Source organism: Gymnogyps californianus, chromosome 1 (genome assembly GCF_018139145.2).
Source record: "Gymnogyps californianus isolate 813 chromosome 1, ASM1813914v2, whole genome shotgun sequence".
Lineage (NCBI taxonomy): Eukaryota > Metazoa > Chordata > Aves > Accipitriformes > Cathartidae > Gymnogyps > Gymnogyps californianus.
The window spans coordinates 27,002,741-27,016,236 of NC_059471.1; the positions used below are offsets into that span (position 1 = coordinate 27,002,741).

The 13,496-nt window shown below is 41.7% G+C and overlaps 2 protein-coding genes across 8 annotated transcripts in view; one reads left to right on the forward strand and one right to left on the reverse strand.

Annotated features, from left to right (window-relative positions):
• Window positions 1-289: 289 nt before the first annotated feature.
• EXOSC8 (exosome component 8) lies at window positions 290-12,566 on the forward strand. Its single transcript, XM_050915139.1, has 11 exons — window positions 290-525; window positions 2,650-2,686; window positions 3,792-3,855; window positions 5,635-5,708; window positions 6,264-6,309; window positions 7,356-7,461; window positions 7,549-7,594; window positions 7,847-7,943; window positions 8,991-9,111; window positions 11,806-11,912; window positions 12,341-12,566. Exons 1-11 carry the CDS (start codon window positions 290-292, stop codon window positions 12,454-12,456), a joined length of 1,050 nt encoding a protein of 349 aa, XP_050771096.1. The 3' UTR covers window positions 12,457-12,566.
• The window catches only part of SUPT20H (SPT20 homolog, SAGA complex component), a 35,736-nt gene continuing 34,721 nt past the window's right edge, over window positions 12,482-13,496 (reverse strand). For 5 of the 7 annotated variants that reach the window (XM_050915250.1, XM_050915248.1, XM_050915246.1 and 2 more), the window contains one exon: window positions 12,482-13,018. In XM_050915250.1, coding sequence (XP_050771207.1) covers window positions 12,918-13,018 — 101 coding nt within the window. In that variant the 3' untranslated portion in view covers window positions 12,482-12,917. The remainder of the gene's footprint in view (window positions 13,019-13,496) is intronic. The other 2 variants (XM_050915251.1, XM_050915247.1) reach the window with 1 other exon arrangement.

Sequence of the window (13,496 nt, forward strand, 5' to 3'; positions counted from 1 at the left end):
GGGCCCGCTGCAGGCCCCCAAGCCCCCTCACCAGACCCTGGGTCGCCAAGCGCCCCTGCCCCACACACCGGGGGCGGGGACAGGGCGGCCCCACGTATCGCCCCCGCCCTGGAGGTGTCCCCCCCCCGGGCCCGCGGTGACCGCGGCGCGGCTCTCACCAGGACAAGGAGGAGGGCGGCCAGGGCTGCCAGCACCGCCGCGGCTGCGGGCAGGGGCAGGGGCAGCGCCATAGCCCGCGGCCGGCGGAGGGCAGCGGCGCGGGGCGGCGCCCTATCGCGCAGTGACAGCGATGCGGAAGCGAGCGCCTCCCCGCCCGCCACCAAGAGGGGCCGCTCCGCCCGGCGAGTGGCGCTGGGAGCCGCCGGCGTCCCCCAGCGGCAGGGGCTCGCCAGCGCCGCCGCCCCTATTGCAGCCGCAGTGGGCACCGCCGCCGCCAGGCCGCCGGCAAAGGCTTCCGGCCGGCCGGGTCACAAGGCGGCAGCACTTCCGGGACGGCAGCGGCTCCGCGATGGCGATGGCTTTCAAGTAAGTGACGGGCCTGGCGGCCGTTGTCCCCGACTTGCGTGGCGCTGGGGCGTCCCTCCCGCTCCTCGTCCCTTGTGGCAGCCGGGCGCCCCTCTGCCCGCTCCAGAGGGCCGAGGCAGTGCCGCCGCGGTGGCCGTTGGGGCCTTTATCGCCTTACCGCCGCGGCCCTGCGCCGTCCTCGGCAGCGTGCGCCTGGAAGGGAGAGGGCTCCAGTGTGTTCTCTTTAACTATTATCATTTTCTTTATGATGCTGTTTCCCACTGCCTCGTGATCTGCGCGGCAGAGCCGGCAGCCGCCCGGTTTGCGGTAGCCGCCGGGTTTGGCTGAGGTAACCCCGCGTTACCGGCGGCGGGAGCGGCCCGGCGGCGCTGGGTCGCGGGTGGGTGTCGGGGGCTTCCCGTGAAGCTTCCTGCTGGACACCCCAGCGCAGGACGCCTCACGGCCATGGTGCTGGGCACCTGGGGTGCCGGCTCTGCTTTGGGGTGTCCCGGTACAGGAAAGATGTGGGCAGGTGAAGGCACGTCCAGCGGGGAGCTGCCAGGGTGCTGAGGGGGCTGGAGCCCCGAGATGTAAGAGGAGGGGCTGAGCGAGCTGGGTTTGTTCAGTCTTAAAAAGGTATGGCTAAACGCAGAGATCAGTAGGACCTTGAGCTACCCAACAGGGTGGGATGTGGAGAAGGCAGAAGAGGTAGACTGTGGATATAGGTTGAAAAATAATTCTGAGCAGATTCTTGGGGCGTGGGGGGAGTCATAGTGAACGGTGGTCAACCAGGGAGGCTGTGGTATTTCCATCCTCAGAGACAGTCAGTGCAGTTGGACGAGGCCCTGAGCGATACATCTGCTCTGTGTGGACCTGGTTTGGGTGAGGGGTTGGACCCAACACCCTCCAGAGGCCCCGCCAGCCTGAACTGTCCCATGGTCCCTGGGGCATTGGAATTGGAGGAGGGCGGCCTTCTGTGTCGAAGGAAAGAGGTACAGGCAGAACGAGTTTAGTGAAGCATTATGAGGAGCTTAGAACAGTAGGGAATTCCTGCTCCTTTTAGAATCGTAGAATGGTTTGGGTTGGAAGGGACCTTCAGTGATCATCTAGTCCAACCCCCCTGCCATGGGCAGGGACATCTTTTGCTCAGTCAGGTTGCTTAAAGCCCGGTGCAGCCTGACCTTGAACACTTCCAGTGATGGGGCATCCACAACTTCTCTGGGCAACCTGTTCCAGTGTCCTTGCTTCTTCCAGATTTACAGCTTAAATGTGTGAAACAAGGTTTAGCAAGTGCTCTTACATGAATTGGAAGAGAACGAGCCATGTGTTGGGGTTAAAAAACAGTAATACAGGACCAACATATGGGGAACCAACAGGGGTTAATTCATGCCTGCCATCATGAGTTGTGATACGTCTATATGTTAGTTTGCGTTTGGAAAACTTGCCTCTTCTAGTTATCCTTCCCCCCCCCCCCCCCCCGAAGTGCTTATTTTAACAAAACTGAGAAGGCTTTGTTCAAATATTAATGACACTTTTATGAGTTTTTTTTACTTTAATGTTCTGTGCTTAAAATACTAGTACACAAACGCTGTTAGTAGTATATAATCAATAATAAGCATTAATTATTTCTCAATTGAAGCACTGCCTGAAGCATATTTATTAATTTTATATTTTCTTAAAGATTCTAAGAAAAACTAACATTTCAAGACTGTAAAATTGTTTTAAACCATTTTGTACATCTGTAAGCAGTCCTTGAACTAACAAATATTTCAGACACTGTAATAAAATTACCCTTTCTTCATTCCTTCAGAAACATTCTACACCCTTGTCTCAATAAACATTCCTTTTGAATTAAAACTAATAGTCAAGATTACTGAGGTGAAAGCTAGTAGTTTGTGTTAGGTGTATGTGCAGGCAGGTTCCTTGTAAGGAAGAAGCATTTTGGAAGTGAATATAGGAAAACATCTTTTTCTTAGATTAGTTTAGAGTTTCCTCATCTTTCTGTCACCATATTGCTAAGAAGCTTTGCTGGTCATCTTGATTCTCAAATTATTTGTTGTTGTAGGTTCATGCTTGCTTATCTTTTTTGCTATCTCTTACCTACTTGGGAGCTTGCATGTGAACTTCTCTTTCTATTTGTTTTAGAACGGTGGAACCATTGGAATATTACAGAAGATTTTTGGTGAGTAAAACATGATATGCATGTATAAATTGCTTGTAATCAATTTTTTCTTGCTTGCTTCTGCTTTTCTAATTCATCTGTATGGAAACCTGAAACTATAAGGGAAAAACAAAAAACTCACTGAGCAGGAGAAAAATGGTCATGGTCTTCAGAACATGTTTTTCCATCTGTCTGTGGCATTGATGCTGCAGCAGGTTGCGTCCCTGTTCAACTTGATGGGTAAATGCTTCTGTTGGCCTCGAAAGGAATGCAAGTTAAATTTCACCAAGACGGTGATGCAGGTTTGTGTCTAGTAAAAAATTATGTCAGACGAGGCTTTTAGATGCTACTAAAAATAAGTAATAGAGAATATTGCTGCTAACCATGCTCACTGTAACTGTGAAGGAAAACCACTGACTTTTTGGTATCTTAAATTAGTCTATCCGTTACTAAGGTAGTATCGACTTGGAAATGGGTCCAGTATTATTGCAGTCAGTTTTGGTTCTCATAATTGAACGAAAAGTCTTTGCTTTTGAGAAGCTTGAAATTGTGATGAATAATAATTCAGATCTAACATGGTGGTGAATTGGTGCAATTTCTAACTTAAGGTTCAGGTGTTGTACAGCTTCTGACTGACAGTATTTGAACGTTGGAGTTTTTTGGGGGGAGTGTTTTGGGTTTTTTTCTTTAGTTCACTCTAACATTAATGTTAAAGAGCTCCACTAGGTGGGGATGGGGGAGGGGAATTGCCTACAAAATCTAAACAATGCAGACAGGTAGAGACTCTCATTTTAAGGTATCATTGAGTATTCATTTTTAGATTATATTCTGAATCTAGCCTGTAGTACTTACCCTTGAGACAATCAATCTGTTGTTATATTTATTTTCTAAATAAATTATAGTAAATTAAAAAAAATAGGTTTTTTGTGGGCCTACAACCACAAACTACATGTCAGTTGATGAAAAACTGGCTAGAATGTGATCGAGTTTTCCCTGGCATTTTTGTAACTGCATATTTCTGCTAAAAAGAAGAGAATACTGTTTTATATGAACTCGTATAGCATAAATATTGGTGTGTTATTTAATAAAATATGTTTTCTGATTTGAACTTTTAATTTTTGTTTAGAAAGAGAACTGTCGACCCGATGGAAGGGAGTTAGGTGAATTCCGGGCAACCACTGTCAACATAGGCAAGTGCTTATTTGGAATAATAATAATGGGGGAGGTATTATTAATCTCAGATTATAATAGTTAGTGACCCTAATGACTTGCTAATCAGTTTTCTTGGTGCTTGCATTTTGAAACAAGAAAGAGGAAGGATTTTTATTTATAGTTTCAACAAGCATTAAAGCGAATACATGGTACAGTAATATATTTGAGCATTGTTATTCAATCTCATATTGTCATTCAGTCTGCTCCTGGGCTGATATGCACAGCACAATTTAGGTGGTTGTGGAAGCTTGTCTCTTTCTAAGATCAGCAGCATATGTTATAGATGCTGAAGGCAGTGTCTAGGCGTATACTGACCAGCGCAAAATTGATGCCCTAGCATCTTGAAAGAGGCAGTGACTCCTGGCTTCTGCTCTGTTCTAAGCTTGATGAGGAACTGTCTCAAGCAGAGGCAAGATACCTCTTATGCAGTGAGCAGCAGCACCTTACCTGCCTTTCTTACACCTCGTAATTTCTAAAAGTAAAATACAGGTTAGCGTACCACCAACAGTGGAATAGTTGCTGATTATTGCTCAAACTTGATACTGCAGGTCTCTTCCATTGTACAGCACTGCCTTTCATTAGGTCTGGCTGTAAGTCAGCCAGAAGGTGGGCTTACAGTAACCATCTATGATTTCTGGTTTAAAAAAGTACACCAGGGATCAATATAGGGTTCAGTCCTATTCAACATGTTCATTAATGATCTGGATGATGGGGCAAGGTGTACCCTCAGCAAGTTTGCAGATGACACCGAACTGGGAGGAGTGGCTGATAGGCCAGAGGGGCCTCAACAGGCTGGAGAAATGGGCTGACAGGAACCTCATGAAATTCAACAAGGAGAAGCACAAAGTCCTGCACCTGGGGAGGAACAACCCCAGGCACCAGTATATGCTGGGGGCCACCCAGCTGGAAAGCAGCTTGGCAGAAAATGACCTAGGTGTCCTGGTGGACACCAAGTTGAACATGAAGCAGCAACATGCCCTTGCTGCAAAGAAGGTCAATGTTATCCTGGGCTGCATTAGGCAAAGTATTGCCAGCAGGTCGAGGGAGGTGATCCTTCTCCTTTATTCAACACTGGTGAGGCCATACCTGAGCGTTGTGTCCAGTTCTGGGCTCCCCGGTACAAGAGAGGCATGGACATATTGGAGAGAGTCCAACAAAGGGCCATGAAGATGACACAGGGACTGGAGCATCTCTCCAGTGAGGAAAGGCTGAGAGAGCTGGGACTGTTCAGCCTGGAGAAGAGAAGGCTGAGGGGGGATTTTATCAACGTATATAAATACCTCAAGGAAGGGTGCAAAGAGGATGGAGCCAGGCTCTTTTCAGTAGTGCCCAGTGAGAGGACACAAGACAATGGGCACAAACTGAAATGGGGTTGCCTGTGAACATGAGGAAACACTTTTTTACTGTGAGGGTGACCAAGCACTAGCACAGCTTGCCCAGAGACATTGTGGAGTCTCCATCCTTGGAGATATTAAAAAGCTGTCTGGATACAGTCCTGGGCAACTGGCTCTAGGTGGCCCTGCTTGAGCAGGGGCGTTGGACCAGATGACCTCCAGCAAGTCCCTTCCAGCCTCAACCATTCTGTGTGATTGACTGTTTAATACAGAGATTCTGTTCCCACCCTGGATTCATTGAGACTTTGCTTAGCCTGTGTTTAGTATAAAATGATGGAAAGTAAACACTTGTGAAGGTGGATGTTAATTGAGGCCCTTTGAATGGAAAAATAGATTTTATTGAACAGCACTTTCTCTCTTCAGGTTCAATTACAACTGCAGATGGTTCTGCCCTGGTGAAGTTAGGAAATACTACAGTGATTTGTGGAGTTAAAGCGGTATGGTTGGTTTTTATTTTAACTTAGCTGTTAGCTGAACTTGTGCATTCATGTTTAGAATGATTCTCCTGCAGAGTTACAGTAATATGTCAGTCAGACACAATTACAGTCTTTCATCTGAGTTACTTTCAGACGTGACATAATTTAATTGTCTAATCCTACTTGTATAGTCTCAGAACATGTATTTTTGTGGTGTGTATTGTGTATGGGGAAAGATACGTACAAAAATAGTCTTTGTTATTTCTAGATAAAAGCTGTATAATTGAAGAGTTACTGAATATTGATCAATAAGTGCATTGGTAATTAGTTGGCTGGACTATTAAGTGCCTTGTAGCCTCAACTTCACTGCTGGCCTGCCACGAACTATGAGACAAATCACTTCATGTCCCTGTATTGAGTTTTCCCATAGGAAAAATACAGACAGGGACTGATTAAAAATGGCTCTTGTAAATCTCATTGTATTGATAACTGGGAAGAAAATGACCATTCGTATATAGAATAGCTGGAAAATCTTTTTGTACAATATTCAGCTCTTCATTTTTGTCTTTTCTCCAGGAACTTGCTGCACCCGCAGTAGATTCTGCTAATAAGGGATATATTGGTAAGCTTTTCAGTATGGATCTTAGTCAGATCTTGTATTGCTTCAGCTAAAAGGCTGTAATGATGGGACAGTTTGAATGCGTTGTAAAGACTTCTTAAAAGAATGAATTTGGGTAAAATTGTGTTACTTCCCTTAAAATCGGTTTCCAAATTGACATATAGGAAGTGGTACTTCAGAAATTTCACAGTTCCCCCTGCTCTGCTTGCGAATTTTCCATGTAAAGCTACCTTCTTATCACTGATTCCGGGCCAGGCTGAAAACAAACCTGCAGCAGGGGAAAGTATGTATGCTAAGAGGGGGAAGGTAGTTTGTCTATAAAAGATTGTGGCATGCAAGGTTGTGCAAAGGCACATTAACTTTTGTTTTGAAGTCCTAGTAGGCAAAAAAATTAACTCTTAAAAACAGTGAAATAAACCCTGTTTGTTTCCCGGAGAACTGTAGAAGTCCCAGGGGTACATCCTCACTCCTGTTTGGAGTTTCTTTTGAAATAAAATAATTCCGTGGAAGTGAGAGCTTAGACTAAATCCCCTTTTTATAAGGCATCTCCAAAGTATGTTGTTTTCAGTGAACTTGATTATGCTTAGGTTTTTTTTCACAAATGTTTATGCGTGTTTTTGCTTCAAGTCTAAACTGTCAGGTTTTAATGGTTGATGAAAAGCAGATAGCATACCAGTAAAATCAGGCAGTGGGATGAGAATGCTGTTGTTTCTTGATCTACTTAAGAATGCTTAACACTTAAAGAAGAGTTTTTTTAGGGTCAGGATATCATGGCAGGATTACAAACAGAAAATGGTAGTTAGGAGTATGTGCTTCTCCATGGAATATATAGTTTCCGAGTACAGAGTACTACAAGTTCTCTAATACAAACTCATGCACGACTTTATTTTTGAGGGGAGAAGTAGGAAGGCTTGACTGAAAAATTCTTGGTCTTGCCTTTCATTTGAAGTACATAAAATGGTATTAAGAGTGTGTATTGTTTTATTTCTATTTTTGATATCCCATTGCCTGCTTTCTTTAGTTTATGACTAATGATTCTTGCTGCCTAGTTCCAAATGTAGAACTGCCATCCCTCTGTTCAATGAGGTTTCGCTCTGGACCACCTGGTGAAGAGGCTCAAGCAGCAAGCCAGTTCATTGCAGATGTGATTGAAAAGTAAGAATCACCTTAATGCATTTAAAACACAAACAACTCTGCAAGACAATTTTCTATTTCCTGGTTTACTCTCTCATTTTATTTTAGTTCACAGATAATAGCGAAAGAAGATCTATGTATTGCAAACGGCAAGGTAAGTTGTATCTCAAAATGAAGATGGAGATACTAACAGGATCACAGTGTTGAGACATTGAAGAAGGTATTTGGGGTTATAGGTCGTTTTGTTGTTTTTGCTTTTTGGTCTTCATAGCTTGGTTTACATCTGAAGTGTAAAAATCATATGATAGAAATAGGTATCTTTGTTCATGTGCCCAGCACTTTCTTAGATATTGCACCATTTGCTTAGCTGCTGTAATATCTCACATGTGCAAACCTTTTTTGATAGCTTGCTTGGGTGTTATACTGTGATATCATATGTCTGGACTATGATGGAAACATTTTGGATGCCAGTACCTTTGCTTTGTTAGCAGCATTAAAAAATGGTAAGTCTTCTCTGGAGCAAGAGACACACTCTGATTAGCATTGCTTGGAGAAATGTTAATTTTGAATCACGATGAATAGGTAACTGGTTCACAATTCCTTAAGACTGCTTGTTTCCTGTCATTTGAATGCTAAATTACTGAAACACAAATACAAAGTGGAAATGATGGTATGGATGCCATAGATGTGCAACACCTGGGGAGTAGGATCTTTTTGTATGCGTATTACTGCTCTCTTATAAGACTAATAGCTATTCTGCCATGCGTTCTTCTGTGTGAATCTTTCATCAGTGGTTATAAACAACTTTACTGTCTAGATCAGGTTCTTACCTTGTTAATGCATTTTGTGTAGGCAGAATAAGTTGTTGGGGGCTTTGCTTATTTGTCACAACAGAATATTCCTAGCTTAATGCATTATAGTTTGAAAAAACTGTTTTCATGCATGCAACATATGGATTGATTATTCACAGATATGTGGGTTATAAATGCACGTAGGAGGTGGTATAAAGGGAAGCTTACAGCAAGGCCTCCGTTTCTAACTGTGAATTGCTTGCCTTTGAATTCCTACAGCTACTTTGCTCTTGATTTTCGTGTCTCCAACACTGTATGAGTTGTCAGAGCAAGAGTTATCTGAAGATCAGGTTGCACCGTTTCTATGGATATATAAAATTCATGAGATGAGACTATATTCCTGGTTTTTATGTCCAGTAGGCTTTTGGGGGAAAAAATACTTTTTGTTAAATATGACTCTAAAGTATTGTAATTGTATGGCATTTTGGAAGCAGAAAATGCTTCTGTGTAAGGAAGAATGTTACTTTGAGGAGAAAAATTAAATACTTCCTTGAACGGGTAGTTCTAAGCTAAACGCTTTCCTTGAATTCAAGAATTTTTTTGAACAGAACACCAGTAATGTAGCCAAAACTCTATTCTGATCGATTTTCAGTGGCTTAAAAGAACAGCTTAAATATTTCAGTAGTCTTGGACATCTCTAGGCCTACTAAAACCAGCAATGTTTAATATTATACCATTGTCATTTTTTCATCTCTTCAGTACAATTGCCATCAGTTACTATAAATGAAGAAACTGGTTTATCAGAAGTTAATTTAAAACAGAAGAACCCTTTGATTATCAGAAAGCACCCAGTTGCCACATCATTTGCTATATTTGATGAGTAAGTTCGTAACCATTTTGTACTTATGAAAACAACCGTGTATGTAAAAGAGGTGAAAGACAGAGGATGCTACCAATGATGTTTCTGCACTTCTTATGCACTTTTGCTAGTGAAGAGCATGCGGTCTCCGGCAGTGCTGTTTCACTTGATCTTAAATCCGCGGCCTCTCTTGTTGAACTGACCTGTAGTTCTGTGGTATGAATGAGTACGCAGAACAAAATGAGGTCTGTCCAACTTCTTCCTGTGACTTAAAGCAGAACTGGTTCCCAACCTAAGAGATATGCTTAAAAGTACGGGAATAGGTATTGTTTTATGTTTTTGCAGTATCTTTGAGATGAAAGAATGTTACCAATGCAATTAATGTTTTAGAAGCTTATGTAAATAACTGATATAAAAGATGGTAGTTTTTGAACAGCTTAGACCAAGGATTTAGTCAACAGAGAAAGTAAGAAGTAATGGTCCGGTTAGAACAACAGAACCTCTGGATAACTGAAAACTTATTTACCCAAGGTGAAGCGTGACCAGCACTCTTAAGTCATTGTTCATGTAGGTAAAGAATCTGATTAGGAGAATTCAAAATAATCACATCTGATAACTTGACTCCTCCCCTGAAATTGTTCCCTGGCTCTTCATTAGTCCAAGTATGTTAAGTATGTGTTCTGCTGCTGTTTGTAAGAAATGCAGTTATTTATGGTGGTATCCATTTGAAAAGTAGAAAATGACAAATAAGATGATGCTGACTGTGCTATGAATCTGATTTAAGATTTAGGTATATTTAGAGACATCAGGGGTTTATGGCACATTAATCTGTATTTGCAGAAATGATTAACAGGCGCTTTCATTCAAATATGAGATGGGGTAGGAGGAGCACTAAACGCAAATGTCGACCAAGTGATTACGAAAATGAGTCAAAGCGGAAAGTTATCAGTACTTTAGAGTGCTTCTGTTAATTGCTTTAATACCAGTTCTGGTGGGTCTGAAATTTCATGTAGACTGAAAGTGAGAGTTTGGATAGCATGATGGGTAGACAGTTGTCAGTAGGATATTATTTGCACACAAATCACACATACTTACCAATAGACAAGAAAGTTGCCTTTGGAAGAAAGCTTTCAGTGACAGTATGTTGGGCTCTGTTCCCTTCACTGAAACTGACTGTTGCCTCAAACAAGTGACTTAAGTCTCCATTTAGCTCCTAAAACTGAATATTGAGGGGGTGCATGCCTGTGTTGCATGGTTTGGGTTTCTTTTGTTTTAATTCTGGCTTATTAGTTTTTCTACAGCTGTTGACACAGCCCTCTAAGTAATATGCTTTACATACTCTGGCTTCCAGAGAGATTCTTCTTCTGCGTAAAAGCCCTCCTGGAATAAATAAAACTTGTGGGTTGCTGGGTAGTGTGGCTGTGGGCGAGGAACACTGGTGCGGAGCACTGTGCAGCTCCACAGCTGGCTCCTGTGGAGTCAACCTGTAAATAATAAGTCTGATGCATTGAACTCGCCACGTGTGCCAGTTCCCTGTGTCATGCAAAGGGCTGAGGCTGCACAGTGCATGTAGGTAGAATTAATAAAGCAGTATTTTTGAGTAGCGTAGCTAAGGACTTATGTTTTCATCACACTATTGCTATTAAATGGCAATCTGAAAATATTGGTGAAGTTTTAAATTACCCAGGAAACCTTTAATTATGCGTTGCATATGAGTTCAAATTGAAAAATTCTGTTACCCTTCCATCTATTTTGTGTAATCAGCTCCTGTAGGCTTGCTACTGACTTCCCCCCCAAACTTGTCACAAATGTCACTTAGCATAGGTGTACTCCAGCTGCTAAATTGAGTTTGATTACATCAATACTAAATCTTAGTTTACCAGTGTAAACTGAGGCTTCATGAAGACTTCAGCTAAAGTCTTTCCTGTCACGATACCTGCACTTCACCCAAGTGTTTGTAATGGTAGTGATTTTTTTTTCATTATTTTTTAAAGAAAGTAAGGCTGAACGGTGGTTGTTCAGCTTTTTTTAAGTTCAAGTTTTTCTTGTGGTGCAAAGTTGGCTTATAGTTTAGATCCTATTTTTTTTTCCCCCTTTGGTTTGCTCTATTTTTAACTTAATTAAACAGTTCAAAACCAACAGTGTTTAATCTCTTTTAATGATGTGCCTCGTGTGATGTATGACAGCTTATTTTGGCTGCCTTAAGGAATCCAGTAAATTCATTTTTGAACTATTCCCAGTCTGAGTGGTGGTAAGAGTTCTCTGACAAGAAACCGAGAACTACTTTGGTGAATTTACCATTGGAAATAAGTTTTGCCTTAAGGGCTGGTAGAGATTAGTGCAGCCTACACCTAAAACCAATGCCATTTGCGTAACTATGAAATAAGTGACTGCATACTGCAAATGGCAGTTTAATGGCATTTTCCTGCAATACACAGGTGTCACAAATCTATGAAATTTAGGCATAAAGCTGTATTTTCAACAGCTAGTATTTTAACAGACATATGCACTTGAATATGTGGAATCTCCCACATCTTTGGTTTGTTCTTTTTTTAAATCAGTGCATTTTGGTAAGAAAACATATAAGCCCGAGCGCTAAATCCACCTACAAGTATTTTGGAAGACTACAGTAAAAATTAACATTATTGCAAAATACACATAACATTAATGGGGCAATGTACACTAACATGTCTGCATATGTTTTTCTTTCACAAGCACATTACTCATTGTTGATCCAACTGCTGAAGAAGAAGACTTAGCAACTGGAACAGTAACTATTGTAACTGATGATGAAGGCAGACTATGTTCTGTCCATAAACCAGGTACTTCCAAGTTTATTACACAGGAACTGGTGGAGATGATAATCTTTTCTTGACCTAGATGTTATGTACCTGCTTTTCTTTCTAAAATGGGGGTGCTCTATGATAACAGACCATCTGCTTGAGCACTTATTAAATGATTTGCTCTTGAAATTTGTTTTCAAAAAGGTGGCATGACTGAAGTTCAAAAAAGTCACAGCTTGACCTACGTACAGCACAGGACAGATTTTGAACACGTCTCCCGTTATACCTCTACTTTATTTCTGTTTACTTTGCCTGAGGCTAGAGTTGGGGAAGCTGTATGCTCCCCAGGTGAAAGTTGTCGGTCATGAGAATTACTGTATTACTTAATAGTCTCATTTGGAAAACACATTTAGAGATACATAACTGAAGTATAAGTAGAAAATCAAATTGTTCCCTTTAATTTTTAGGTGGAAGTCCTCTTACAGGAGCCAAGCTTCAGGACTGTATCACCAGAGCAATTACAAGACACAAAGAAGTAAAGAAGCTGATAGACAAAGTAATAAAAAGTATAAAGCCCAAGTGAACAAAAGGAGAGATCTTTTCAAAAATGGATTTGTAAAAATTGTATTTGTTACAGTGTTCACAAACCTTTTATACTAAATAAACAAATACCAATACTACATTTACAAAGTTCATTTTTTCTAAAATGTGTTTCACCCTTATACTATGTACAATGCTGCTGAGTGGTAAAAAATACAAGATAAAACATTCTGTTAAAAAATTAAGTGACTTAAGGAAACCAGACCCTAGCTGCTTTATAGATGAAATCTAAGTTCCGTAGGGTTGGCTTCCAAAAACAGTTCATTTATTTCAGTGTAACGTCAAAAGTTCATTTTCCCACCAGTAATATAAAACACTGATTTGATTTTAAGCTTTCTCCTTTTTAATCTGAAAAAAAAAAAAAATCCCCTCTGAATCAATTTTTTATTGGGGGTGGGGAGCAAATCTCAGGATTGTGGAGGGGCCGGTGTGCCTCTTTTCCTTTTACTTTTTGAGTGGCTGCCTGAATGGTGTTGATGATGCAGGTGAGCTGCTTGTGCTGCTGCTGCTGCCATAGCCATTTGATGCTGCAAGAATCGCAACTGCTGCCATGAAGGAGAAGGGGGAGAAAAAGCTTGTTAGTGTTGACTATAAAGCTGTGTTTCACATCAGGAAGAATGAGAAGAAGGTGAGGAGGAAAAAAAAAAAAAAAAAGAAAAAAATGAGGAAGCACTGGGTTGACAAAAGGAATACACCATGTACTGGGGCAATGAGTACAGTCAAGCAGCACCAGTGGCACAGAAGCCTGCTGAGGGCATATCTAACACTTTACACATGTACTTGGACAGCTTTGTTTCTTTGCCCTTTCTCTCCATTGCAGTAACTGCAGTAACTCAGCAACTTCAGTGAATGTTTGCGTTACATAGTACATTTTTAACGTAGTACCTTCTCAGTGTATGCATTGTATGTATTTTCTGTATGTATCACAAAGAGGAGACTGTGTGCTAAAAAATTATTAAAATATTTTCATAAAGCATCTGAATGACAGAATGCTGAAGGAATGCTTTGCCAGAGCTGTTGCTT